The sequence below is a fragment of the Rhinoderma darwinii genome, chromosome 6 (assembly GCF_050947455.1).
Source record: "Rhinoderma darwinii isolate aRhiDar2 chromosome 6, aRhiDar2.hap1, whole genome shotgun sequence".
Taxonomy (NCBI): Eukaryota; Metazoa; Chordata; class Amphibia; order Anura; family Rhinodermatidae; genus Rhinoderma; species Rhinoderma darwinii.
Genome location: NC_134692.1, coordinates 45,520,822 through 45,548,275, shown reverse-complemented (window position 1 = coordinate 45,548,275; position 27,454 = coordinate 45,520,822). Strand labels below are relative to the sequence as shown.

At 40.0% G+C, this 27,454-nt stretch overlaps 1 protein-coding gene across 5 annotated transcripts in view; it reads right to left on the bottom strand.

The window, feature by feature from the left end:
- Positions 1 to 27,204, bottom strand: part of FN1 (fibronectin 1) — a 54,563-nt gene extending 27,359 nt beyond the window's left edge. For 3 of the 5 annotated variants that reach the window (XM_075829634.1, XM_075829635.1, XM_075829637.1), the window contains exons 1-23: positions 26,875 to 27,203; positions 21,038 to 21,166; positions 19,116 to 19,253; positions 18,332 to 18,463; positions 17,826 to 17,963; positions 15,923 to 16,078; positions 14,967 to 15,134; positions 14,691 to 14,870; positions 14,154 to 14,330; positions 13,623 to 13,775; positions 12,356 to 12,484; positions 10,539 to 10,679; positions 9,438 to 9,559; positions 7,992 to 8,166; positions 6,378 to 6,554; positions 5,245 to 5,373; positions 5,016 to 5,105; positions 4,679 to 4,873; positions 2,921 to 3,193; positions 2,484 to 2,750; positions 1,541 to 1,635; positions 338 to 506; positions 155 to 241 (exon numbers count right to left, since the gene is read on the bottom strand). In XM_075829634.1, coding sequence (XP_075685749.1) covers positions 155 to 241; positions 338 to 506; positions 1,541 to 1,635; positions 2,484 to 2,750; positions 2,921 to 3,193; positions 4,679 to 4,873; positions 5,016 to 5,105; positions 5,245 to 5,373; positions 6,378 to 6,554; positions 7,992 to 8,166; positions 9,438 to 9,559; positions 10,539 to 10,679; positions 12,356 to 12,484; positions 13,623 to 13,775; positions 14,154 to 14,330; positions 14,691 to 14,870; positions 14,967 to 15,134; positions 15,923 to 16,078; positions 17,826 to 17,963; positions 18,332 to 18,463; positions 19,116 to 19,253; positions 21,038 to 21,166; positions 26,875 to 27,022 — 3,568 coding nt within the window. In that variant the 5' untranslated portion in view covers positions 27,023 to 27,203. Of the gene's footprint in view, positions 1 to 154; positions 242 to 337; positions 507 to 1,540; positions 1,636 to 2,483; positions 2,751 to 2,920; positions 3,194 to 4,678; positions 4,874 to 5,015; positions 5,106 to 5,244; positions 5,374 to 6,377; positions 6,555 to 7,991; positions 8,167 to 9,437; positions 9,560 to 10,538; positions 10,680 to 12,355; positions 12,485 to 13,622; positions 13,776 to 14,153; positions 14,331 to 14,690; positions 14,871 to 14,966; positions 15,135 to 15,922; positions 16,079 to 17,825; positions 17,964 to 18,331; positions 18,464 to 19,115; positions 19,254 to 21,037; positions 21,167 to 26,874 lie in introns of all 5 variants that reach the window. The other 2 variants (XM_075829633.1, XM_075829638.1) reach the window with 2 other exon arrangements.
- Between the last annotated feature and the right edge of the window lie 250 nt (positions 27,205 to 27,454).

Genomic DNA, 27,454 nt, shown 5'->3' with positions numbered 1-27,454 from the left:
ATGCATCACCTAACAGGGATCAGGGGACCGTGTTCTCACAATAGGTGGGCCCACCATATATTTACCATTTATGGCATAAACGGTGGATATTACATAAATTATGGAAATACCCCTTAATGTAGAGTGTTATCAAATAAGTAGCCAGAGCAATTACCTGGAGATGTACTTCTGTCCCAGTATATTGTCAAAGTGACAGAATCTCGACTCGGGTGGAGACGCAGGTTCGTTGGAGGGGAGAGCGCTGTAATAAGTAAAACAAAAATACGATTCCAATATCAATATCTAAAAGGCTGAAGCAAACAAGAAGCCATCAAAAAGTAGAGTCTCTTATCCTTACTTGTCACAACAGTCTTTGTAATTGGAGATTCATGCTCTTCACCATCCTTCAAAACAGAGATGCTGTAGGTGTACTCAACACCTGGGGTAAGCCCAGAAATTACAATGCTGCCAGACTCTGAGATAACTTCTCTAGGTGCCTCGCCACCTTGGCTTGGACGCACATCCAACTAGTATAATAAAATGAAGCAAAGTTAAGAGGATCCGTTCTGCTGTGACAAAACCCAATAAGCAAGATTTGACACATACAGTTTGAATTGTTGCACATAATACTCACCACCCTCCTGAAAAAGCATGTTACAAAAGAAAAAAAAAAATATAAAAAGTATAAGCTTTATTCTATGTACGTCCCATTCGGGCAATAGTTGTAAAACACGAGAATTGACTTTGCAAATGTTACTTCTATAATCATAGACTACCCTACAACAGTTTCCAACAAAGGTTTGGATTTCCTTGCCAGTCTAATTCTAATGTTGGTTGTTATCCTGCTATACCTCCAAAAGAGCCATGGTTTCCATACCTTGCACTGATGAAGGCTAAGAAGCTCAAAACAGCTTTATGCAAGTTGCAATAAATGGCTCTGTACCTGATAGGCTGTAAGCTGTATCGGTTAAACAAGCAGTTCTGGTCGCAGAGATAGCGAATATGCAAATTCTTCTTATCCCAGAACGAGGGTTAATCTAGGAAAATGGATCCAGCACTGATTGAAATAAAACGGAAACTATTTCCATGATTAAGGACGTTTGACACGTCTGAAACGCGTAGGCCCTACCACTGGATCGATATTCCTTCCTGCACACTAGGACTCTATTTTTAAATAGAAGACTAGTAAAACTTGGAAATAGTTTCCGTTTTATTTCAATCAGCGCTGGATCCATTTTCCTGTTACCCTTTGCCACTATATATCGTGTGCCGACACGAGGATTCGTGCGATGTCAGCGACACAAAACTTACGTGTCAGGTGAGCTGGAGGATTCCTCCCCCCATTTCTTTTTCTACGAGGGTTAATATACTTGCTGTGTGTGCGTGCACACGTGTGCGTGTGTTGGAAGGGAGCCAAACGTCTGTATTAAAAAGGCTGTGTTCTATACTGCTCTGAGCACAAAAACAGGCAAGTAACGTTCAAGAGCATGCTGTGGGCCTAAAGTGATCTGCTTAGTAAATAGCTTCCAATGTTAGAGACTGATATAGGCTTAACACCTACCTTAAATCCAATCCTGGGTACAGGAGTCCAAGTAATGACTATGGTGGTCTCTGTAACTTCTGCGTTATACGGAGGGATTGAGCCAACAGGTTCCACTGCAAATTCAAAAAGGAAAAAAAAAAAATTTAGAAGTGTGTATTATGTATGTACATTGACAGATTTAAAAAAAATAAAAAAAATTCGTAGACCACCATAGTGTATAAATTTGCCTGGAGATCTATTCCACACAGTTTTAACCCAAGGGAACTGTATAGGATGTTTACTGCAGTCTGTTCTTAGAACTTAACCCCAGAGTCTGTGCTCCGGACCGCTCAGTAGTTTCATGAGGTCTCAACAAGGCATAATTTGCCTGACCTACATCCTGCAGACCGTATGAAGTGGTTTTTCAACCACTGCCAAGATCACAAAATATTCCGCTTTGATTTTAACATCCAACAGGCTTGGCGAAAATGTAACCCACTCAACTATTTGAAGAACAGACAAGTTATGCTTTAATATATATTCACACAAAACTTCAAACAAGAAATTAGCAAATTAGAAATGAAAAGTGCGAGTCCTTTAAGACAACACAAGAAAGTTTGAGAACACCTAACTAGACCGTGATACATTCCTAGAATACAGACTGGTTTAACCCTTTACAAAAATAGCAACAGTAGGGTAGAAGAGGTGTAACCAACTTATAGCCTGGGTACAGAGGATGCCTTGTGGCTGCCCAGAAAAGATTATCTGATTAACGTATACACAGAAACAAGCTGTACTTGCTAAACATTCTAGCTTATTTATGGAGGCGCTATGTGAATCTTTGCAATAAGGTTCCAGGAAAACATTCAGTAGCTACAGACAGACATATGTTAAGGTATCGTTTTATTACACAGTATTATTCTTTAAAAAACAGTGGTATTTTTGTGGAAGGAAGACGAGGCTTTAGAACCTTTATACTTACAACTTGAAAATATTCCTGTAGATGGGTTACTTTGCTGGGTTCCCTTCAGAGCAACTAGAGTCACAGTGTACTCTGTACCAGGTTTTAGGTTTTCAACTTTGTAGCTTGTTGCAGGGGGACTCACATGAAACTGGCTAGGTTGACCTCCACGGGTCTGACCCACTGAAAGTAGGTAGCGGCCGATCTGAGAACGGGGAGCTGTCCAAACAATAAGGACGGAAGATTCTGTCAAGTCCTCAAACTTCAGATCTGTTGGGGAATCCAACTCTGTAAGGGGAGAAAATGATTGGATATGCCTAAATGAGGATTTGTCATGGGTCAATGTAATAAGCAGACGTATGTGGGTTTTACATAGAATATATAATGCGCCTAAAAACACACCCCACACATTCTTAAACCATTCCTCGCCAATGCAGATTCAGAAGCATTAAACTTACTAGTTGGAAACTCTCCCACAAGTGGCTTGCTCTCTTGTCCACGGCTGACTGCATATACTTCAAATCTGTAGTTGGTTCCAGGATGCAAATCAACAACCTCTGCAAAGGTGCTTCTACTCACAGGTAGGTTGTGAGGTTCACGACGTGGAGAACTGACTGGTAGCACCACAACACGATACCCAGAAACTTCACTTGGTGAAGCATTCCACGAGATTACAATCTTTACATCAGACGCTTCAAGCAACTGCAGTTCAGTGGGTGATGGAATAATCACTACATCGAGGAGGAAGAAAAAAAAAAAAAAAGCGAAACATTATTCCCTTCCGTTTAATCACTCTGGTATTGCACTCAGTCTATGGGAAATCTGCTGAAGATACAGTGGTAAAAATGTAAAGGACTTGAAATGATAAAGTCTGATAATTTTTCGTTTATCTAAACTAAAAATCCAAGATCAGTCAGCAGCAACTTCCTTGCCAGTTACAGAACTACACAAGATTTTAAATTCAGAGCCAAAGCAGCACTCCCATTTTTCTGCTATGCCAAGAAGTTAGAAAAACAGTCATCTTACACGATATATTGCTCTTTTTCTCACTCCACATAAACCGATCAAATAAAACTTCTCTAACTTCAGTGATTTCTTAGCCACATGGACAAGAGACTGTTATGGCAGACAGTCAAATATTACTGATGAACCGAGGTCTATATGGAGCAGTGTCCAGATACAACAGGTGTGGAAAATTGTCAGAATTAGTAGTTTGGAAAAGATCAAATTAGATACATCAAAAACCAAACACTGCCTGTTTTTCTGGCACTAGAGTTAAAGGAATAGTGTTACGAAAAAAATTTTTTAAACATCAGTTTGATTTTAGTCTTTTATCAAAAACTTATATTTGTGTGTTTGTGTTTTACTTTTTTTTATTTTTACACTTTCTCTTCCCTATGGGGGCTGCCATTTTTTACTCCATTTCTGTATGTGTCGATTAACGACACATACATACATGGAGTACGGCAGTCCCAGTCCCATAGTGAATGCGAACGGGGCCCGTTCCATCCACTATGGTGTACGCCGTCTGTGTGGGAACGGCGCATGCGCCGCTCCCACACAGTCCAAGTTGAACTGCGCCCCGTCCGGCGCCATTTTCCTGTGGACCGGAAGTCGCGGCCGGACAGTAAGATTACTACTTCCGGTCGCGGCTTCCGGACTTGTGCATTTGGAGCAGCGGCAGCAGACGGAGCGGACGGACCGGAGGGAGCGGCGGCGACTGGAGCAGGTAAGTGATTTCTATGTATGTTCGTGTTTACTACTGTATGTAAACCTACTACACTGTGTGTTAGCTCAAAAAATGGCGACACAGTGTAGGAGGTTTGACCGTTCAATCCCCTCGTTTCTCCCGGCACTAGCCAGGATAAAGGAGGGGGGGGATTCTGAGAGCTCACTAGAGCGAGTTTTTTCCCAATTTTGCAGCATAAAGCAATGTGGTTGCTTTACCACATGCAATGCTGCAATTTTGGGAATTGCTCCATCTAGTGACCAGCACTGGGAAATATTATAAATTAGAATCTAATTTATAATATTTTCTGACTCGTGAAAAAAAATAAAAAAATTAGAACAATGTTTAATCACCCACACACTAATTGTTTAACTAAAAAAAATACAAAATTTTTGCTAACACATTCCCTTTAAAAATACTGCAGGTGAAAAATGCCGTTACATTTCTAGCTCTGAACGCATACAGATTTACATGCTCGGCAGTTTACCAGTTTGTGGGGTCCCTGTGGTTTCCTTTTGGAGGATAATAGGGTTACTCTCTTGACTGTCCTCTACAGCATAAATTGTAATGTTGTATTCGACTCCGGGATAGAGGTCACTGAGAATCACTGAAGTTGCTGTTTCTGGCAGGATAAGCTCTGTGCTTGCTCCCTCTACAGTAGGAGAGTAGACAACTCTGTAACCTGTGGGGAAAGAAAAACAAAAAAAAAACTCCATTAAAACAATCTCCACAGTAGAAACATTGACAAAAACCCATAACATGCAGTTATATAAAAAAAAAATAAAAAAAAAATGTTGACCTATGGGTGGCATTGAAAGTCTCACCTGTGATAGGAGCTTGAGGTTTGGTCCAGCTAATTTCAATAGAAGTGTCATCAACATGTGCAATGTTATATTCTGGAGGACTGTCAGGGGCTAACGAATAAAACAATTTATAGATATCAACTCTCAGATTGTTACTAGCCAGAACGTTACACCACAAACAATGCCATTTATTTAAGAAAAACCATAAACAAAATCACACTTTTTAGATTGTGCTGATGGTCACACTCACCAGTTGTCTGAGATGTGGACAAGATTAGGCTCTGCTCTCCCTCCTGGGTGATCTCAAACACATTGATGTTGTATTTACGACCAGGCAATAAGTCTGGGATGTTGACGGATGTAGTAGTTTTGGGGAGATCTACAGTAAAGAGTGAGGATACCATAAAATAAACTTTTAATACAAAAAAAAAAAGATTACACGTCAACAAAACCATTAATTTATAAATAATCTAGCTAATTTGGGCTTTGTCAAATAGTGCAATATCTAAAAACTTCAAATTACTCCTATTCTATTAGTAAAGCGTCAATATTAAAGGGGTCATAGCAGAATCAAATCTTCATCATCTATCCATAGGATAGTGGATAGTCTGATCACTGGAGACCGCACCGATCAGGAGAACAGGGGTCCCGAAACCCCGTTCCTCCTCACTGCTTGACTGCAGCGAGGACGATAGCAGCGGCCCATGTGTGCCGCCGGTACATTTAAGCACCTCCTCACCGCAGGGGATGCAGTGAGGAGTATCTGGGGGCTAGGTACCAGTGTTCTTCCCATTGGTGGGGGTCCCAGTGATCAGACATTTATCACCTATCTTGTGGATAGGTAGTCGATTCTGGGGATTTCCTTTTAAGTAGAAGACAATACACACCAATTAGTATAATGAGAGCCAAAAGTTGTTGTGTATTAGAGTGTGCGATGGTCTACAATGAATCTATCATGAGTAGCCAGAAAATGTGCAAATTTTGGCCACCCTCATTATACAAGTGGCATTATTAAGCAGTAGGAGTAGTCAGCCAATACAAGACAGTGTTTTAGGTTTATTTTAATGAACGACTGAAGCAGACCTTCATATTTTAACATAAATTATTGCCCAGTCACATGTGTAATGAGAAATAAAAATCCTTTACGTTGGAAACACACACACACACATAAGCAAAATCAACACAATGCTACCACTATGAGCAAAGAATGTTCAGAATTTTTTTCTTTTTTACTTTAACCAGATATTTATGAGATACCCTCCATCTCTACCTTTAGAAAAAAAACAATTTTCCACAACCTTGATGCGAGATATATGCCAGCCAGGAACTGGTCATACTATTATTGAAGCAAATGACACTCAGACAGAAATTACAGGGACTTACCCAAGAAGCGCTTCTCATTTCCCTCCTCACTTAGTTCATATTCTACGCGGAATCCAGATATTGTATCAGATGCTGAAACCCAAGATATCACAAAGCTGCTAGAGGTGATCTCCGTCACGGACTCTGAAGTGGCTACCATTGGTGGAAGACGAGTAGTTTCTCCAGTTTGTGTTGGGCCTTCGAATAAAGAGGTATTTAATGCATATGAAGTATGCGAGTTAGGTTATGTCGTTATTTGCAGGGTTTCTGATAAAAGTAATAAAACACAAAAGCCTAATAAAAGAACTTTAGCAGATGAAGGTTTCACAGCGCTAGGACATTTTATTACTCCAGGTACAGTTTCTAGTGAAACAGTAAGGGCAACATTGGCAAAGATCACTTGAAAAGGACCATGTATTAGTAAATCACTTGGTGTGATACTCAAAGTTTGATAATTCAAGAGAATCTTAAAATCAACAGACACAACTAATGTGGCTACCCTTCTTATTGTTACTTTTGCAAAATTGGTTAAAAAGGGCTAAAAAGGTACTTTTACACCGGCCAAGTTTGGCCAGTGCATTGAGCGCCGATCAACGAGACGGCTCGCTGATCAGTGCTCGTTTGCTCCTTTCACAAGGAGCGGTTTATGGGGACGAGCGCTCGTTACAAACGTATGGCGAGGAACAATTGTAGTATCAGGTCGGCAGAATGTCTCTCTGTTTACACAGGGAGATGTGCTGCAAACAATAGTTTTCACATTTAAAATGACACGATCAGCAGATAAACGTTCATCTGCTAATCGCTGCCCTGTTTACACAAGGCAATTATCGGGAATGAGCGTTCTTTGAACACCTGTTTGCCCGATAATTGGCCAGTGTAAAAGAGCTATAAGCTAGTGGTGCTTTTTTTGATCCTTAAAGAATGCCACTTTTTTTTTTTTTTTTTACATTTCCCCCTCCATTTGTACATTGGTGTTTCAGTGGGGTGCGGTGTATAGAAATACTTACCGATCCCCGCATCTTGTCATTTTTGGGTCCAGCGCCGCTCACGTGTTCTTCCCTCTGACCTGTCTGGAGTCACTGTGCTTTTCAGTAAACCAGAACTCAAAGCTCTCAATGCATTCCTATGGGAGCCAGAATAGGAATGCATTGAGAGGATTACTTACTAAGATCACGTGAGCGGCGATGGACCCGAAAACGACAAGATGCGGGGATCGGTAAGTATTTCTACACAGCACCCCACTGAAAAACACCAATGTAAAAATGGAGGGGGGAAAAAAGTGGAGTGCTTCTTTAATGATTTAGGAGATACTAGTCAATGCATATGAGAACTGTTTCAACCAGTCAAGAGAGTGAAAACCCATTCCTTTTGTTCTTTAAAGTAGCCTCATATCTACAAAAGTAAACATTTATACAAACACTATCTTAGGTGACAGATTTATCAGAGCAAATTCCTCCACAGAGTTGTAAATTACACAACTCACTTTGGTGCTCAAGTAAACTATCAAAGATTCAAGAAAAGAAAAAAACAAAAACAAGTAATGTCTCCCTTACCCATACATCATTTTAGTACTTCGCAAGCCAAGAATAAATACAAAGAGAAGAAAGTGCAAATTAGAGTGAATGTAGTACTTACCCCCAAATGTGGTGGAGGTAGTCGTAAAGTCAAATCGGGTCAGCTCCTTCTGTCCATACTGCAGAACACTGATAAGTTGGCCCTCATACACCACTCCAGGTTTCAAGCCGGAGATTGTGTAAGAATTTAGGTGCCCTGGAATAGTTGCTTGCTTCCAGGGACCTTGTTTGAGTTTCTGAAAAAGTAAAAAACTGGAAGATCAAAACAAAATTAAAACAAAAACAGTGTAAAGTACAGAAGAACCTGCACCGCCTCACTAAAAATCATGTTATTCAAGTATTCAATAGTACTTTCCCCCCCCATCACAAGAGTCAAAATCGGTATAATATGTCATACCAGAGCCTCCCTCCAGAAATAAGAGTAGCCGGAAAACAAAAGGGGAGAACATGTATGACCAGTCAGACCTGGCTCACTGCGGACCATTTCAGAATATTTGTTGGTATCGGATAAAGGAGTTACCGTGTGGACTTCCAGAACTTAACAAATTTTACTTATTAGTAAAGGTACTATTACACGGCCCAACATGGGCCATGTAAACAAACGCTGATCAACGAGACCGTAGTTGATCGGCGCTCGTTTTCACCTACGAAACGGAGCAATTATTGGATGCATACAGGGACGAGCGCTCATTACTACGATCGCTCGCCCCTATATCTATACATCTTCATCATGTCGGTAGTGCATCTACCAGATTTAAGCAAGTGATCATCCCATTTGATAAAGCAAAATGCAATAGCCGGGATGAATAAGTGAACAGTAACTCCAGATTATCAGGTGGGAATTTCAAGGACATCTTAATAAAGTAAGGCTATGTAGACCTTTGAATTATTTTTTGTACTTTAGTGTTCAGTGCAACTTTGTAATTTATTTTATTTTTTAAGTTTTTTGTAAATATCCTGGATACATAGAAGCTGTATCTTACGCTGAAACCTGAATACATTAAGTCAGCGGTATGGACTGCTTTGGTGACAGCACGCCCCGCGTGTCCCTGACATGCAAGATCCATATGTGATCGATCATGCAGGTGACACTGTCACCGAAACAGTCAGTCCTGCTGACTAATGAATTCAGGTTTAAGCATAATATACAGCTATGTATCCAGGATAAATAGAAAATACGTATCTCAAAAAGTAAAAAAAGATTAATAAAAAAATAAAAATTACAAAAGTTACACTAAAATACACTTTAACTAAAAAGGGCTTTAAAAAGTTTACATAGCATTTTAAAAAGTGTCTTTTCTGCTTTCTCAGCTCTAATATGTAGAATAGTGAGAAGGGAAAAAGATCCCTTTGACAATAACTTTTTGCAGACGTGAAAGAGGAGATAGAACCATTAGAGTAATTAACTTATTTTCTATCCCAATAAATTGCATTGCATGAGCTTCGTCATAAAAGGTACAAATTCAACGGTGTCCACATTTATTTTATTTTTTTAAGTGAAACTTACAGGCTTCCAGCGCAGGACGTACTGTTTGATGTGCGACTGCTGAGGAGCCGTCCACTGAATTGGGTGGGAGTTGGGGTGGTTTGCATTCTCAGTGATTATCACCTGCACAGGTCCAGCTCCGGCTGTTACAGAAATTAGAAATACACGTTAGGCCAAGTACAGATGTGACCTAAATACTATGATCTAGTGAATGATGGGGAACCCAAGTCGTTGTATAGCAATTTCAAATGTGTAAATAATCCTTCATTTCTACCTTGCCAATTTTTAAAGGGCAATGGATTATTTCCGATTGCATTACGTCAGAGAAAAAGCAGTCACACAAAAGAGGCCAAGGGTTTTCTTTAAATTTGAGATAAAAAGATACAACTTAATAAAAAATACGGGACAAAGCAAGGCGGTTTGTGTATAACTTACATGTCACTTGCAACTTCGTACGTCTTGACAGCCTAACTTACAATTTTTTTTATTTTTATAAGGATGACAGTGTTGGTTTCAGGAGTCAGATTTGTTTAGTTTAAAAATCTACCACGTACAAAAGAATTATGTAGACTATATCTTCAAAACTAACTGTATGACAAGTGGGCAGTGTCCTCCAAATGACTACAGCTTAGAATAAGCAAAACACTGAACTGAGGGGTCAGCTGTTGAGTCACATACTACAAGGTCGAAATTTCATGAAGTCTTATGCAACATTCTGTGTTAAAGGTGTAGCTACATAGCTCATTCAGGATAGAGATAGATAAATGATCCAAAGATACATTTAAAATAAAACAAAGTCAGAAGCCACCCTTACATATTCTGGATATCAAAGAACTTAATAGTTGACTTATTGTGCTGTGCCTCTTGTTTAATTTAAGGATAGCAGTTCTGTAGAATTTTTTTTTCCTGGAATTCCCAACGATTGCAAAGTTGGTCACTGAAGGACAATAACCTGAACTTTGTTCTTGTTTGCAGCATTCTACACATTGAGCGTTTGCTGCTAATTCAGTAGAGTATTATGTGGAATGATTCAGGGTGTACAGTACATATTTTCACTAGTAACATAATTATACAAGTCCATGAGGTCTTACACAAGTTACAAAAGTTGTGTTCATCACTGACCTGGGTAGGAACGAGGTTGGCAATGCCATTCGCCAATTCCGTTGCCATAGCAATAACACTGGTAGCTCACACCATTTACATTCTTCTCCCAAGAGTCCCCAATCTGATAAAAGTTTTGTGATTCAGTCTCTTGGCATTGATCTGTAACATGATAAACACCCAAGCAAGTCAATATATTTTGGGCTTTTGATGTGTTTCTTCAAAGGAAGTCTCTTGAAGACAACCACTTTTCCATATTTCTTATTGGGACACATGGGCACCAACCCCTCTGGCACAACCAGCCAATCCATGCATTACATGGTCAGCTATTCATATAAATGGCCAGCATGCAATACTACAATAAAGTATGGTCCCATAGAGGTGGGTAGGAAGGGAGTGTACCCCTCTATGATGCAGCTTCTCCTGGCGAGAATGGGTGATTACTGGGGGTTAAAGAAACAGATTGCTGGGCTCTATTTAAAAAAGGGGGTTTCTTCATGAGACAACCCCTTTAAAAGAGCATATTAAATCAAGATATATCTAATGTTCAACTGACTAGGATTATTCATCAATTATAAGCAAAAAATAAAATAAAAAGATTTGACCATTTTCTAGTCAATTTAGAAAGTGTAAGACCTTCACATAGGGAGCTTTAGCTTTCTATGTGAACTGTGGCCTGAGAGACATCAACTCATGGAATGCTAGCCAAAGAAAACAGATTGAAATCCACAGGGTTTAGCAAGCACGGATTGAATAAACAGATCAAATATTATCACAGAGTTTGCCCTTATACACCTCCAGTACCAAAGACAACATTTAAAGCTGGTCATACACTAGACACTTTGGACAAGAGAAAATAGCAGATTTAGACAATTCTTTGCGACCATCAGTGCCTTTTCAGGACACAAACAAGCATGACAGTTGCCGACCAAAGACATGTGGAAAAGTCGATCTGCCGCATTTGTCATTGTTGGGTGCAGTCTTTGGAAAGTCTTTCTTGCCAAAACGATATATGTGCACCCAGTCAACAAAAGCCCAGCCCAGGCCACAGATCAACGCAAAATCAAATCGTAAATTTGCCGTTTTAACTTTTGGCATGGTCACCAAAAAAAAGACAAGCTTCACCGACCAACCCCACGGCATCTAGAATCAGTTGTGTTGCCAGCTTTAACCAGTTTAAATCGCCAAACCATCAGCCAAAATGGAAGTAGTTCTATTATAGCTAACAAAATCAGAAGAAATAGGAATGTATTAGCTATTGCGCAGGAAGTTCATAATGAGAAGTGGTAATTTAAAGAGGCTGTCACCAGATTATCAAATCCCTATCTCCTATTGAATGTGATCGGCGCTGCAATGTAGATAACAGCAAAGTTTTGTTGTTTTTTTAAAAACTATCATTTTTGCCCAAGTTACGAGCAATTTTATATTTATGCAAATGAGCTTTTTAATGGAAACTGGGCGTGTTTTCTCGTATTACCAACTGGGCGTGTATTGTGTTTTTACCAACTGGGCGTTGTGAATAGAAGTGTATGACGCTGACAAATCAGCATCATACACTTCTCATCGTTCCCATCCAGCTTCTTTCACTAAAGACACACAGCGTGACGTCACCCACAGGTCCTTCAACCTTGTCGTGGGAAGAGAGAAGACAAGGAGACAATCCTCCTGATTGATAGGTTAGGTCCAGCAAAGTTAACTTTGTACAGATATTTCTTCGGCACAAGACTCAAAACCAGAGGATTATGGATTATTGAACCGATAGGTACAAGACTATTCTTTGAACTTTATTTCATGCAAGGGCTTTAACTTTAGTGCATGATGGACTAAATGACACATACCCACAGCATCGCACTTCCATCTGCCACGTCCCTGACCAAAGCATGAGCAGTTCATTAGGTGTCCCTCTTCATGATATTTGTTAAAAAACTGATTCACATCATAGGTAATACCATCCACAATACATTGGTCTGTTACATAGGGAACAGAGAAAATATAAAATTAACAATATGTCAATACAAGTTATAAAATGATAAAACTCTAAACCACTCTTACTGGTTGGGGGTGCACCATCTCGTGGGTTTTCTGGAGGCCCTTGCAAATAAACTTTACAAGTAAAATTTTAACAATGGGCAATTAAAGGGGGTTTCACACTGGTCGATTATCGGGCAGACGAGCGTTCATAGAACACTCGTTGCCAATAATTGCTCTGTGTAAACAGGAGAACGATCCGCAGATGAACGAGCAAACGGTCGATCATCTGCTGGTTGTTTAGTTTATATAAAAAAAAAAATAAGTTAAATATGATAGTTGTCGGCAGCACATCTTCCTCTGTAAACAGGGAGACGCTCTGCCGACATGGTAATGTATGGGGACGACTGCTCGTCCCCATACATAGCTCCTTGTGACAGGAGCAAATGAGCGGTTTCCGTAACCTCTATGGAAGTACTGGAATAGCATAGCAAAACACTGGCAGAATTTTGTATTAATTCTTACTTCTACTAATATCTACTTTTAAAGTAGATAGGCAAGAAATTGGCCTATCAAAGTAGCAGCATTGTAATATAGTGTAGCCTCACCGGATTTTAACTCCTCTCATTTTTCAGATGAGTGCAGCCATAATAACTTCATTCATCATATGCAAATGAGCTTTTTGGAGCAACAAGGGTGTCACCATTGCTCCAAACTGCTCTACCTTCTATCCCCAGTACGTCCCTCCCTCCCTTCTTTAATTGACAGAGCCAGGCAGTGTAGAAGACGTGATCACGCCTGGCCCTGTATTCTTATTTACACAGGGAGGTGTGCTGCCGACAACTATGATTTTTAATGCTGCATAAAAGAGCAGGTCAGCGAATAAACGAGCGTTTGCTTATTCATCCGGTGATTGTTGCCCTGTTTGTCCGATTATTGGCCCGTGTGAAAAGACCTTTCGAGTGGAGCTCAACCTCTGACACAGTCTTCAAAATTAGCATAGATGGACAAAAAAAAAAAAAAAATATCCAATAAAATATACATTTTTGGATAGCAAAAAATAAAATCAAGTATATACCGCAAAAAATGCCAAAGTGGACTTGCCTTATTTATTTCTATTTACAGATGGCCTTTTACCTTTAAGCTGGGAATATGCAATGCAGTTCCACTCCCCACGACCATTTCCAACACATGTACACCTCATCATATGACCTAGGTTATGCGTTTTGTCCCACTGATCCCCAACACGGTACATGACACCCTCATTGGTGGTACAGATTTCTTCATGAGCTTCATGGTAAAGAAAAAAAAAGTTAAATCAATCAGAATTACAATTTGTGTAAATATTATACCCTTTCGATTGCCAAACTATACCAGGCGGATTAAGCAGACAATACACAGAAAACAATCTCAAAACACAATTTGTCCTTGGTTGGCCTACACAAAACATACCATCAAATTACACCGATTATACTATGCAACGGATTAGATGTGTAAACCTCTGTTAATGAAAAACTTGTTACTGGTAGGTCAGAAAAGAACCCTAAATTATATGATCCAGTTTGTAGAATGCCCAGAAGGTCTACACTCAGTGGGGGATTGTGCAGTTAATATATTTTCTGAATATTGGCGTTAGCTACATACAACTTCGTCACTAGAGATCCTCACCTGCCATGGGACAGAAGCCAAATTTCTGGTCCACATCATAGTTAAGAGTTGTTCCACACCACTTCATACTGTCGCGACGGCCCTCTGCGGTACAGTCTGTGTAATTGCGATTGTTGTACAGAAAGGGGAAGTGACAGACGGCTCCATTTGAATTACCTCCTCTTGTCTGAATTAGTACTTAAAAAAGGAAAAAAAAAATTGCATTATTTCCAGGTTTGAAAACAAGGATCGAAAAGATTATGACAAGCCCATTTTCTTTCCTGCTCGTCCATGGAATCTTTGTTCTTCCATAGATTTTAAACAATTTATATTTTTTTGCCTTAATATACAAGCACACTCCTGTTCTTAAAAATAAAAGTCAGTCACCATTTCACTTTAATTGGATTTAATTTTATTACCAGGTGGCATTTTTATTAATAATGCTGGCACTCCATAGAAAGAATGGAGACAAATTATTAATAATTTGTCTGTAATAGCCCTTTCAATTTTTCATTCACTGGCTGAAAGCTTCTATTTCTCGTCTTTGAATCAGCTTACCACGTTGTTCTGTGCAGAAAGAATATTTCTTGTCCTCATCATAGTTAGAAGTGGTTGCACACCAGAGCTCTCCATCTTGACGGCCCTCTGTTGTACATGAATAGTAGGTTTTTCCATTATGTATGAATGGGATGGCACAAGGTTCATTGTTTGAATTTCCACCATACGTCCCAACTGCAACTGTAGGGGACATGGGGGAAAAAAAAAAAAAAGTTACAAAAAAAAATTACAATTATAAATTATTTTCTTTTTTTTTACTAGCGTAGCTGCACTCACCACTTTCTTCACAGCTGACTCCGTTGCCCAGGCATGTGCAGATCTGTTGCTGACTTCCCTGTGTTTTGACCCATTTCATGCCAACTGAATACAGGACTCCACTGTCAGTCACACAGTGCTCCAGATCATTCGCCACAGGTGTAAGATTCTTTACAGCAGCATCAACCACTACAGAAAGAAAACAACGTAGGCATGATTTATTTATTTTGAATCTGAGTGCACACACAAAATATAAATAAACCCACAAAAAATGCATATAAATATTTGTGTGTTCTCTAACTGTAATAGCGGTAGTAGGTTTTCCACATTGTGGCATTGTGTGCCCACCCTAAAATGGGCCAGCAGAATGTTATTACCTTGCCCTCCATGAGTGTTAGCAGGTGCACACAGTCATATGACAGACAAGCCTTACTCAGGATGGCCAAGCTCTGACTTGGTCTATAAATAATGCCCACAGCGGTATTTTCAGTGTGAATTGTAAATATGCAATTAGTACCCCCATTTAGAACACAAATCACGTCCGCATCCCAACACAGAGTCGCAGGGACCCAAGGACGGAATAGAGGAAAGTGTCAAAGGTGAGTGCATTGCAAAGTTATAAAATAGTCTCTGCAGAAGAAGTACTTGTCCTGTCTAGTTTTTTCTTTAGTTCAATCAAAGTCAGTATAGACCAAAAAGAAAATTATTCCCCAACCGTAGAATAGTTTACGTGTGACATTAGCAGAGAGCACACGGTTTTGTTTTTTGTTTATAAATAAGTTCAGAGTTTTTTTTATGGCCATTGCTCTGATCCGCCATGGGAGCAGAACGAAAACTACAGTGATGACAGATTCCCGGATAAAATTTCGGTGCATGCTGCAGTATTTTATTTTTTTGTGATTTTCGGCAGACTCTGCGACAAAGGCTCCTAACAGCCTAAACTGCAGATGTGAACTTTGCTTAAGGATGAAACTTACCAATGCCAGATGTTTGGGAAGAATGTCGTTCACACTTCCATTCCCCACGGCCATTGCCTGTACAAATACACTGCAGCAGGTTCCCTCTGGAATCAGTCTTGGTCCAAGTATCTCCAATCCTGTAGGAGGTTCTGGTATCCTGGTCATTACATCTGTCTATATACAAACAGGGGAGAGGGGTTACCAATTTATTTAAAAAATATATAAATATAATAGAATATAATATATTTTACACACAAAATGCTCTAGTTTTTAACCTCATCTCAGAAGCCTTAGTGTAAAATTCTGATAGTGAAGTGATGGGCATAGGTTTGCTTAAAGAGGTTCTACGGGATTAGAAAAACAGTTGTTTTCTTCAAGAAACAGCAAAACACCTGTTCATGGGTTGTGTCTGGACTAAGTTGCAATACCACACACAACCAGTTGAGAGGTGGCGCTGTTTTCGGAATAAAGCAGACAGTTTTCTAGTCCTGTGCAACCCCTTTAGGTGTAGAATTACACTCACAGGGTAGTAACAAAATAGAAGGAAAAAAAAACCAGAAATTGAGTCTGATGTTTGCAGAATAACGGCAATTATACCCACTTTGACATCTGAGGGCTATAATGAACGTGCTGAACTTTAACAAACTAATAATTTGTTTCTAATAGTAATCTTCAACAGGAATGTGATAAATTATGGTACTAAGTATGGGGAATTACTGACAAGCCAAGGAAATTTGTTCTGTAAAATACTCAAGAGTATTTAATACAGAAGACCATTCCCTAAACATCATATAGAAGAAAGCATCTGGAACCTACACGACTAAGATTTTAAGTCATCTACATTCCAATGAAATAACAGTCTATGTAAATTGTTTTCAAACGGTTTAAGAAGATTCAAGGAAAAAAAAAAAACATCTACATCTAGACTGTCTGCTAGGAATGTGCTAAGTCATGTACAACTGTCTTCTACTCAGAATACGGAAATGCTGCATTATCGAGAGGTGAGGTCTCCTCAAGTACCTGCTAAATATTCCATCATATACAGTATTTTGCAAAGGGGCAGGAGTGGTTAATCAAATTGTGAAAAAGTGAAAGAATATAAAAAAAATAGCATCTCTATCTCTATTAAATATATAGTAATCCCTCTTACATATATACAGAAGCTGCTGCATTGCATTATGGAGAACATTATACAGCAGTACTGAGCAGCGTAGCTGAGAATCCAGCACTGGCTTGAACTAAACCACTAAGAAGCTTCTGCAGCGTCTGTGTGTCTCTACCTCTCTCAATCTGCTCCCCCCTTCATAGACTTCCATAGGCATCTGTAACCTGATCCCTCAGACAAAAAAAAAAGTAGATTCAGAGAGTGAACCGTAAGGACAAGTTCACACGCTTAACAAAAAAAAAAAAAGTCTGAAAATAGAGAGCTATTTTCAGAGAAAACAAACTCTGATTTTCAGGCATTTTTTGCAGCTGAAAATGAAGATGCTTTTAAATTTGGAGCTTCTTTTGAGGTGTTTTTCATAGTGTTCAATGGAAAATACGCTCCAAAAAACGCCTCAACGTCTTTTTCTGCTCCCTTTTTTAAAACCGGGGCGTAAAAAGACGCCCCCGTATGAAGTAAATGCTGTTTTTCCCATTGATTTCAATGGGCAGATGTTTGTAGGGGTTCAGCGTCCGTTTTTTCAGGCATTTTTCGAGGTGTAAACGCCCTGAAATATGCCTGAAAACACTGTGTGTGAACATACACTTACAAATGAGATGGGGGGGGGGGGGGTGGGTAAATGAGCCTGATCAGAAACATTTTTGTCTAATAAAATATTACGAGGTTTTATATTCACTTGTACTATTGATTTATGCAAAGTTTGCTGAAAAGGTTAGTGACCGTTTAAAGTATAAATCCTCCTTGGACAATACTTACTTCTAGAACTACATGTAATGCGACCACTTCCTTCTCCCAAACATGTGCAGTCCACCATCATCCATCCCTGATATGGCTTCTCCCAGGTTTGTCCCACCACATAAGAGGAGCCAGCAGCATTATCATAACATCTCTCAGCTAAGAACATTAAAGATTGTGAAATTGTTTATGCATTTATTTATCCAATAAACACACTTTTCATTTATTTCCATCTATAATCGGTCATGTCTGAAAATGGTTAATCAAAGGATCTCATAGAAGGTAAAAACACACTATCATAAGGCTATAGGTCTACATACAGTGGTGTACCCGCTGTAAAATATACCCACAAATCCCCATTCTCATACTACTGAACTTATTTCATTTTTCGAACATCGCAGTAATTGTGACATTTCAAGGACGTCTGATTAAAACCAGACATTTAGGTCATAAAACACATTTTTTTTTTTCTAGAATATAGTATTTCAGAAATATGGGGCTTCCATGTGTAGATTGGGAATGCTTACCTACAGGTTTACAGGTCCATTCTCCTTTGCTATTACCAAGGCATACACACTCTAACATATAGCCTCCAGTCTCATGGGGTCTGCGCCAAGTGTCTCCAATCTTGTAGGACTGTCCACCCTCATGACAGCGATCTACAATGAAACTTCAGTTAATAAACCTCCACTGGCAATCCCATAATATTAGAGCGCTTGTATAGGCAAAGGGGAAACTAGAACTAGTAGTTATAGAAGTGTTTTTGGAAAAAAGGGATTGTGACAATGAATCTGCATATAAATGTAGAAAAAAATAAAAATAAAAGAAAGTTCTATATATTTGACATAACATCTTAAAATAGCCAATGGAAGCATTATCTATCTATATCTATTTCTCTAGAGGACCGCTAAGCTTTAAAGAACTTTTTGGTGAGCTCCACAGATGTTTGCAATACGGACTGCAAATTGGCTAAGGGGGACGATGCAAAATGTTAACTTTTAACACTATATTTGAATAATGTTATTACCAAGATTACTAGACAAAGTAAACTTGCTGCTGGTTTCTTATTCACTAGAGAAGTCATGCAAGAACCACCCCCCTATAGTGAACATCTGGTTTCACCACTTGAATTGTCACATTAACACCTTTATGCCCATGGCTATACAAAGGGAGATGATTTGCATGTGACACAGGAATGCCTTGACATGTATTTGCACGCAGCCAGACAAACAAATGGTTAATTATAACAGATGCAATATAAAAGTGGTCTTCAGGAAAAGTATTGGGCTGTAGAATAGAAGATATCATTACTTGCAATGGTGCAACTGATTCTCCCTCTTCCCCCTCCAATGCAGGTACAGTCCCAGATCATGCTGTCTTTAGGTCGCTCATAGGTTTGCCCAACACGATATGTTCCGCTAGTGTACTTGTCAAAGCAAGTTTCTTCAGCTGTTTAGAGATCAAAAGGGACAATGTCATTCAGAGCTGCACATTACCATGTATTGAAGATACTCAGAAGAGCCAATTCATATATATATTTCTAGCGATAACAAAGAGTATTTAAAAGGAGTCTTCCAGTTTTATGTAAATGAAGCCTAAATCAACGTGCAAATGAGAAAAAAAAAAAAGTTATACAACTTTCTAATATACTTTCTTGAAATTCCTGACAATTTTTAACATTTGTTTGCCATCCGTGAACGACTACACGTTTTTACATTCAGTCTGCAAACCCTATACTCAGCTGGTACTGCTCTCAGCTAAGAAGTGGATAAAATTGTATCCACACTAGGCAATGCATTGTGAGCTAAATAAATCAGCAGCAGCACAAATATCTGGTAGTTTGCTACAATGTATCATGGTGGAATCCCGGCTGTTTAGTTCATAGAGCATTGCCTAGACAAGATACATTTCTATCCACTTCTCAGCTGAGAGCAACACTAGGTATGTAAAAGTTTATCATGAATTTAAACAAGATTGTTCACATCCATTGATAGCAAACAAATCATGAAAATGGTGAAGAATTTAAAAACGATATTAGAAAGTTGTAGAACTGTTCATTTAGACAATGGTTAATAGTGTAGCTAAATGTTCAAACTTCTGACATGTCATAGTGACATGTCAGAAGTTTGTATTGGTGGGGGTCCGAGCACAGAGACCCCCACCAATCGCTAGAACGAAGCATTCGTGTGAGCGCCCTGCTGCTTCGTGTCTGTTCGGCTTTTTCTGGAAATAAATGTATCGGAGTACGGACTCAATAGAAAGCCTATGAGCCTGTACTCCGATACATTTATTTCCGGAAAAAGGCGAACAGAAACGAAGCAGCTGAGTGCTCACACGAGAACTTCAGCTGCTTCGTTCTAGCGATTGGTGGGGGACTCAGTGCTCGGACCCCCACCAATACAAACTTCTGACATGTCACTATGACATGTCAGAAGTTTGTCGAACATTTAGCTACACTTACATAAAAGCGTAAAACCTACATAGACAAGCACCTTTTTTGTATCACAGTGGTATATGTTATATTTTAGCCTTATATGAAGCCTTGATGATCATAACTTTGCTCACATTAAACTAGCTGGTAGTTCAGACCAGTGCTCTCAAACTTAAGTCTCACAGGTAAGGCGCCCCCCAGTTGTTAGTGAGGTGCTGCAGGGGATGCAGTTTTGATAAAAGTGAATATCGGTTACACAGGCCTTTCTATTGTTGCACCAGTCTCTGGTTTAGCAAAAGTATGGACTGTTTTTTTTTTTTTTTTTAATGTTCTACAGATTTTGGGAAGCAAATTTTAGGACAGTCTCAATAATGTTTTAAGATTTTGGCTTGCACTACAACCAATGGTGAGGTCCAGACATCACCATGCTCTGGTTAGTAAGGCCCCGGTTAAAAAAGATTGAGAAGCCAAGCTTTAGGCCTTATTCACACAGCCGTGTTAGGTCCGTGAGATACGGAACATATGTCGTCCTCATTTCCCAAACCGAACAGTTCAGGGAGCAATACTCCTAGATTCATAGTTATGTATGATGCTAGGTGTCCCTTCCTCCCCACGGTAATACGGTTTCATACTGTAAAAATGTTTTCAATATGGGAAGGTAGTCCTGTGGGGAGGCAGTGATCACAGCGTCATGGGTGACGGACTGGGAGTTGTATTTTCTTAACAGCTGGAGTGCCGAATATTGCTGACCCCTGGTCTAAACATTTTAATCCTTGATAAATAAATTTTTTCCCATACTCACCTTCTGGTTTACTCTCGCAATTGAAGCCTTTGCCACCACCATAGCAGGTACATACTAGTGTGTTGCCCAGGTAAGTCCGTTCCCATTGCTGTCCAATATTGTAATACTGTCCATTGTCATAACAACCCCCTATAAAATAAAGTTACATTTATTTTATGTTTTGTAATGAATTCAGGAAATTAAAAAGAGGCTATACATGTTAGAGATCACACTGATGATCAGTGAGACACCAACAACACTTTTCAATACAACTGTATAAAGAAGAAAAAAAGTGCGGTAAAGAGTTTTTTTTGTTTTTTTAAATGGGAGTCAATGACAGATGCATGCAGTTCCATATGTCTGGAGTAAACATTTGATAGTCCTGCTGACCTTAAATCGACAACTGTGGTGCGAGCCTAGCCAAGGGTAACAAAACTTGCATGTAATTTATAAATGTAAATACATTTGTAATATACTTACATTTTCCAAAGTGGCCCCGTTTCCAGATCCTGCCGTGGGGAACTTGATGGGTGACGTCACTCTCTGCACTGGCTCTGGCCGCTTTGTTGATCTTTAATCCTCCGCCGGGTATACGACACGTCACTTGTGACGTGGTGTATAATCGGCTTGTTCTGCTTCACAGCCCGTAATGCGCATGCGTGGTCACTGCGGTTCTCGCGGTCCCTGCCGTTCGAGATAACAGCAGGGGCCGCGCATGCGCGTTACAACAGAACATGCCGATATACACCACGTCACAAGTGACGTGTCGTATAAACGGAAAATAATTCAAGATCAACAAAGCGGCCAGAGCCAGTGCAGAGAGTGACGTCACCAGTCAAGTTGCCCATGGCAGGATCTGGAAACGGGGCCACTTTGGAAAATGTAAGTATATTACAGATGTATCTACATTTATAAATTACAAGCATTAACACAAAGTCATTAAATCCCGGACAACCCCTTTAAGGTCCTTTTATACAGGCCAATGATCGGGGAAACGAGCGTTCATATGAACGCATGTTCCCGATCAGTACCCTGTGTAAACAGGGAAACGATCAGGTGATGAACGAGCAAACACTTGTTCATCGGCTGATCGGGTCGTTTATGCAGCAGAAATTAAAGTTGTCGGCAGAGCATCTACCATTGTAAACAGGGAGATGTGCTGCCGACATGATGGTAATGTACGGGGACGAGCGATCGCAGTAACGATTGCTCGTACCCATACATTACTGATCATAGCTCCTTGCGAAAGGAACAAACAAGTGCCAATCAATGAGCTGCCTCATTGATTGGCGGTCGTTGTTGCGACCAAAATTGGTCGGTGTAAAAGGACCCTTAGGAGCTATCCCCTCCTGGCTTCCTTCAAGAACAGAACCACTGGTCAGAGTGTTCATGATCTACTCAGTTGTCTGTATAAATAAATTTAGACTAGACAATAACAAACAGGTCTTTACCTTGGTCTCCCACACGGTTAATCACCACCAGTTACCAACCAATTACGGTGGTTATCATCCACTTGCCCACAGATCCTTAATAGCATATAACGCCATCATGTTAAAAGTTTTATCTCTGTATAACAAATTCAGATTGGTGAAAGCTACTATGGGCTCTACCAAGAATCCATTATTGATGTAGGAAACTCAGAAATGGCTGAATAGATACAAAAAGTCAAAGCCTGGACTTCCAATTCAAAATATTATTCCTTCTAAGAGCTACACTAAAGATTGAACTAAAACAAATCTAGGAGTCCAGCCTATAACTTATTGGAACGAAACGTTTTGGTTTTTTTTAAATTATTATTATTTAACACTCAACGATAGACTACGACTTTGTACTGTAGTTGCTCATTACTTCTAACCTATTAAGAGGTGACAGTACAGGGCTGGGAGAACAAAGAGAATGCCTTGAATTGCAGCACTTGCTCTGTAATTACATTTAAAGCTGCTTTGTAAAGTGAGGAAAAAGGTGGGAGGTAGAAGTAGCACATTTTAGATCGCTTCAGGCCATACAAACTAAATGACAGGAGAGGACAAAGCAGCCTGTGATGTTAACCACCGCTGGCAGCGTCTCGCACATTGTCCATCATATTCATCAGTACAACAGACTAATCTAGGATTTTTGGGGACTACAACCATTTATTACAGAGGTCCCTCCTCCCCCACTAGAAGTCAATATATTACTTATATATTGGGATACAGAGAGATATGTATAACCAATTAGCCATCCGGCGTGGCTTGAGATCAAATATACTTCATAAGCGAGTATTAAGACAAGAAAACCGCAGGGAATGTAACAATAAACTCTGTGTTAGACAGATAGCCATATAGGACTAGTTATAACTAAATATAACCCATCATGGTCAAAAGTGGCAGAACAGACACTTCATAAAAGATAACAGTAGGGAGAGTAGAAAGGATTTGGCTTGCATGCAAAACATTAACCACTCCCTTGGAAACATTTTTTTTTTTTTTTGCTCCTAAGTTTTTACCAACCATCAATTTACCTTGAAGCATTTATAGAGGAATTTCTGGATAAAGTACAATGACCACTTTTCGTAATTGCCAATTTATGTTAGTCAGTCATTCAGTGTCTAAAGCATTAATGGGGTTTTCAACAATAGACTTCTAGTACGTCAATCAGACATGCCACAATAGAGATTGAGAGGGAGATCCGGCTGCTGGAGGACCCCCATCTATATATAGAACAGGGTTTTTTTCTTGCCGATGATAAAAAGTTCGGCCAACTTTTTGGTCACACAACAGCATATTAAAAGTTAGAGATCTGTAAGGCCATGTTCACACAGCATATTTTCATGCTGAAAAAATATAGGGCTGATGACAAGAGAAAGCAGCCTCTGAATCCAGGCATTTGTAAAGCATTTTTTTATTAAATGGGAAAAATCAGCTTGTAAAACGCTTCCAGAAGTGACATGTCACTTTTACAAGGAGTTTTTTTTTTAAATTCAGCAGGGTAAGATTATCCATCATATCAACTACACCCTGTATTTCCCAATAAAAATCAATAGGAAGCGGATTGCTGCCATATTTCGGAGCGTAATACAAGCATTTTGCTCTCCGATAAACGCCTGAAAACAAGCTGTGTGAACATAGTCTAAGTGCTTATAGGTTTCACAGAATCCAATACATTTCAATGGAAGAGCATCTTCATTATATACTAAAGTGTGTTCCAGCAAGGTGTGGCACTGCTTGCTCCGGATCTCTTTTTTGGCACAGGAAACACAAAAGAGTGGCTCCTTACATCTGGTCTGTAAAGTATCAGTCTTTTGAAACTGACCCTTTGAAGCCAGATACACAAATATAAGCAAATCCTTACATCAGCCCATTAACGGGTTGAGAATGTTTGCGCAATGGAGCAAAAGATCAAGTGTAATGTAGAAACACAATCACACCTTACAAGACTGATGGAAGCAGATGGTCATTTGCACATCGGACACTAAAAGATCCAGAGAACTTGGTTCTGGAATAGGACGATTGTGGCAGTGAAAATAGGGGCTACCTTGTCAATATAAAGTGAAGTTACTCTCCCATGACCAACTCTTCATAGATCTTGTCTACTTTGGACAATCTTTGTTAGGTGTCCTTGATGAAAAGCGGATCACAAAGTATGCCACTGTAATCGGTGGTGGAATCCGGCATAAAGTGTTTAATTCCCCCGCAGCGCCACCACAGGAGAAATGACTAATTACACAGCTCCCGTTACAATAAATGGACACAGTTGTGTAGAGTCCCCCAAAGTAAGAAACTCGCTTTGCTGCCGCTAAAGTTAATAGATGAGGGTCCTGCACTGGGGATCTCCCTATTTTATCTCATACCCTAACAGGGAAGTCAATATAGATCAAACTAGGGGTAAACTAGGTTAAAAAAAAAAATCCGGGAAGACAGGAAATACTTACATTTGTGGACAGAGGTGAACAAGATATTAAACAAGCCCAACTACCAATGTTTGGGGCTCCCTGTAAATCATATGTACCCTATATTCTACTAGTACCATGTACAATACGAAACACTTGGAAAAAATAGCCAATAAAGCCTAAACCACAAAATTACTCCACTTTCGTATCCTTAAAACGTGCAGCCCAAGACAAATGCTAGACTGTCAATTTGGGACATACTGCTCTTCATAAGCAAGAGGGCACCAAGATTAGACCAGTTCTCAGGCACATTTGGATCCCATTTCAATTTTGCAGAAAAATAAACAAAAACAGATGGCAAATGGCTGCAACCGGTTATTGAAAACTCCGTCATAAGAGATTCCTTTCCAAAGACAGTCTAGATATTTTGTGTATTCTTATAGCTCACCACTAAAATATCCATGATCAGAACAATAGTTTAGTCTGAGGCAGAGGAAATAACGCAGTCTGTCAAAAGACAAAACAAAGACAATGTTTATTTGAAACTTTCATATATTATTACAATAAGGGAAAAGTCACTGAGGCGGATACGGTTAGGCTATGTTCACACGGAGTATTTTGCAGGAGGAATATCTGCCTCAAGATTCCGTTTGGAAGTTTGAGGCAGATTTTCCTCTCCCTGCACACCGATTTTCACGGTGTTTTTCGCCCGCGGCCATTGAGCGCCGCTGGCATAGAACACAGCAAAATACGCTTTCTCTGCCTCCCATTGAAGTCAATGGGAGGTCAGAGGCGGGAACGCCCGAAGATAGGGCATGTCGCTTCTTTTTCCCGCGAGGCAATTTCGGGCCGTTTTTGACGAGTTTTGTGACGCGGTTTCCGCGTCAAAAAACTTGTCATAATACTCCGTGTGAACATAGCCTTATAGCGTTAGATACTGGTGAAAATACAAACATACCAAAAGAACAAAAACACCGAACAGAGGAAAAAGGTTTTACGCAAATATTAACCCTCAATCGTTGTCAGATCATCCAAGACAGAAAAAACACGTACACACAGGAGACAATATCACTAACATGGGAACACGGACTGGAACGTGTACAATTCGGAATGTTCCTTAGAATTGGGTGTCCTTTGTGATTGCTATTCAGAGGGCTGGACAGAATACTAGACTTTAGGAGGCAGACCACTCCTGGAGCCAGCGCTTGTTGTTTTTTTACTATTCAGACAATAAGAAGTCCCGTAGACAACAACGGAATACAACCAAAAGAACTTGGATGTGCCCAGGCATGCTTTACAAGGTACATAGTGATAATGTGAACGTTTTCAGAGTTCTTTTCTGCGCTTTTTTTTTTTTTGATTGGATAATTTTGAAGCCTGATCACTTTACACCTCTACAAAATAGGATAGTCACTTATAGTCTGACTTTATAGCAATAATCGCCATGTGCGGTGGCCTTAAACAGAATAAACCGTAAATGATCAGTAGTAATTCTCATTAGGTATATGCTGCAAAAAGACTGGTCCCACCCAACCAATGGAGATCTGCACCCCGGGTGGAAACATTGATCAATCTTTCATTTTCCTCAGCTGTTAGTAGTAAAAGTTTTGGACTCAAATTGTCCTGTGTATATGGCCATCAAAACAGAAGAAGATTATAAGAGAGACTTTTCTATACAGACAATAAGGACACAATGACATTAAGGTTTATTCATAGTTTTTAAATGCAGCTTTTGAAGCCAAAGCTAGAAGTGGATTCAAATAAGAGACGTAAAATCATTGCTTTATCATTTCTCCCCCTTTATGATTCACTCCTGGTTTTGGCTTTAAAAACTGCATTAAAAAAAACAAAAACCCTGATCAAATCCTGCACGTGTGAACACACCATTAGCTACATCACGTTTTAAACTAATAACGCATTACCCACCACGTCTATAGCTCATTGCGAGCCACACACAAAACAAAGACATCAGCATGTTAATTCATCTTACTCTGAGTGGAGTCCGCAGCTACGATTGGTTGCAAAGTTTGCTGTGCCTGCGTCTGCCCGTGACTTTTGCTTCTCTCAGATGGCGCAGCTTGCACCGCAGCGCTAACGCACAGGATTAGGAGAAGCCCGGTAAGGGGCCCCCGTGTCATCTTGGCTGAGTAGTCAGTAAACAGTAGCGTCGAGGTGTTAGTAGCAGCCGGTTACTGGCGCATTTCCCAGTCTGAACAGCTAAGAGAATAGGTAAGCGAGCGCCACCAATAACGGAGGTAAGCAAAGCGGAGAAAGCGAATAGAAGTAGCGGCTCCGTGCCGGCCAGTGATAGAGAGCGCACTGTGCGCCGCGCTGTATATATATACACACACTCAGGAGACTACCCGGGGGCGCTCGCAAAACACATTTGGAGTGCAAGGATTGGTCTATTCCTGGTGGTGACGTCACCGGGGGCAGGGTTTGCCTCTGCTATATAAGCGGTGGGCGGCGCATAGCGCTTAGTGTGAGGGATGCGGCCGGGAGGAGAGGCTAGAGGAATGTGGCAGCATCTTCTCGGCTTTGAGCTTCTACCTTGTCGCGGTTGTCATCTT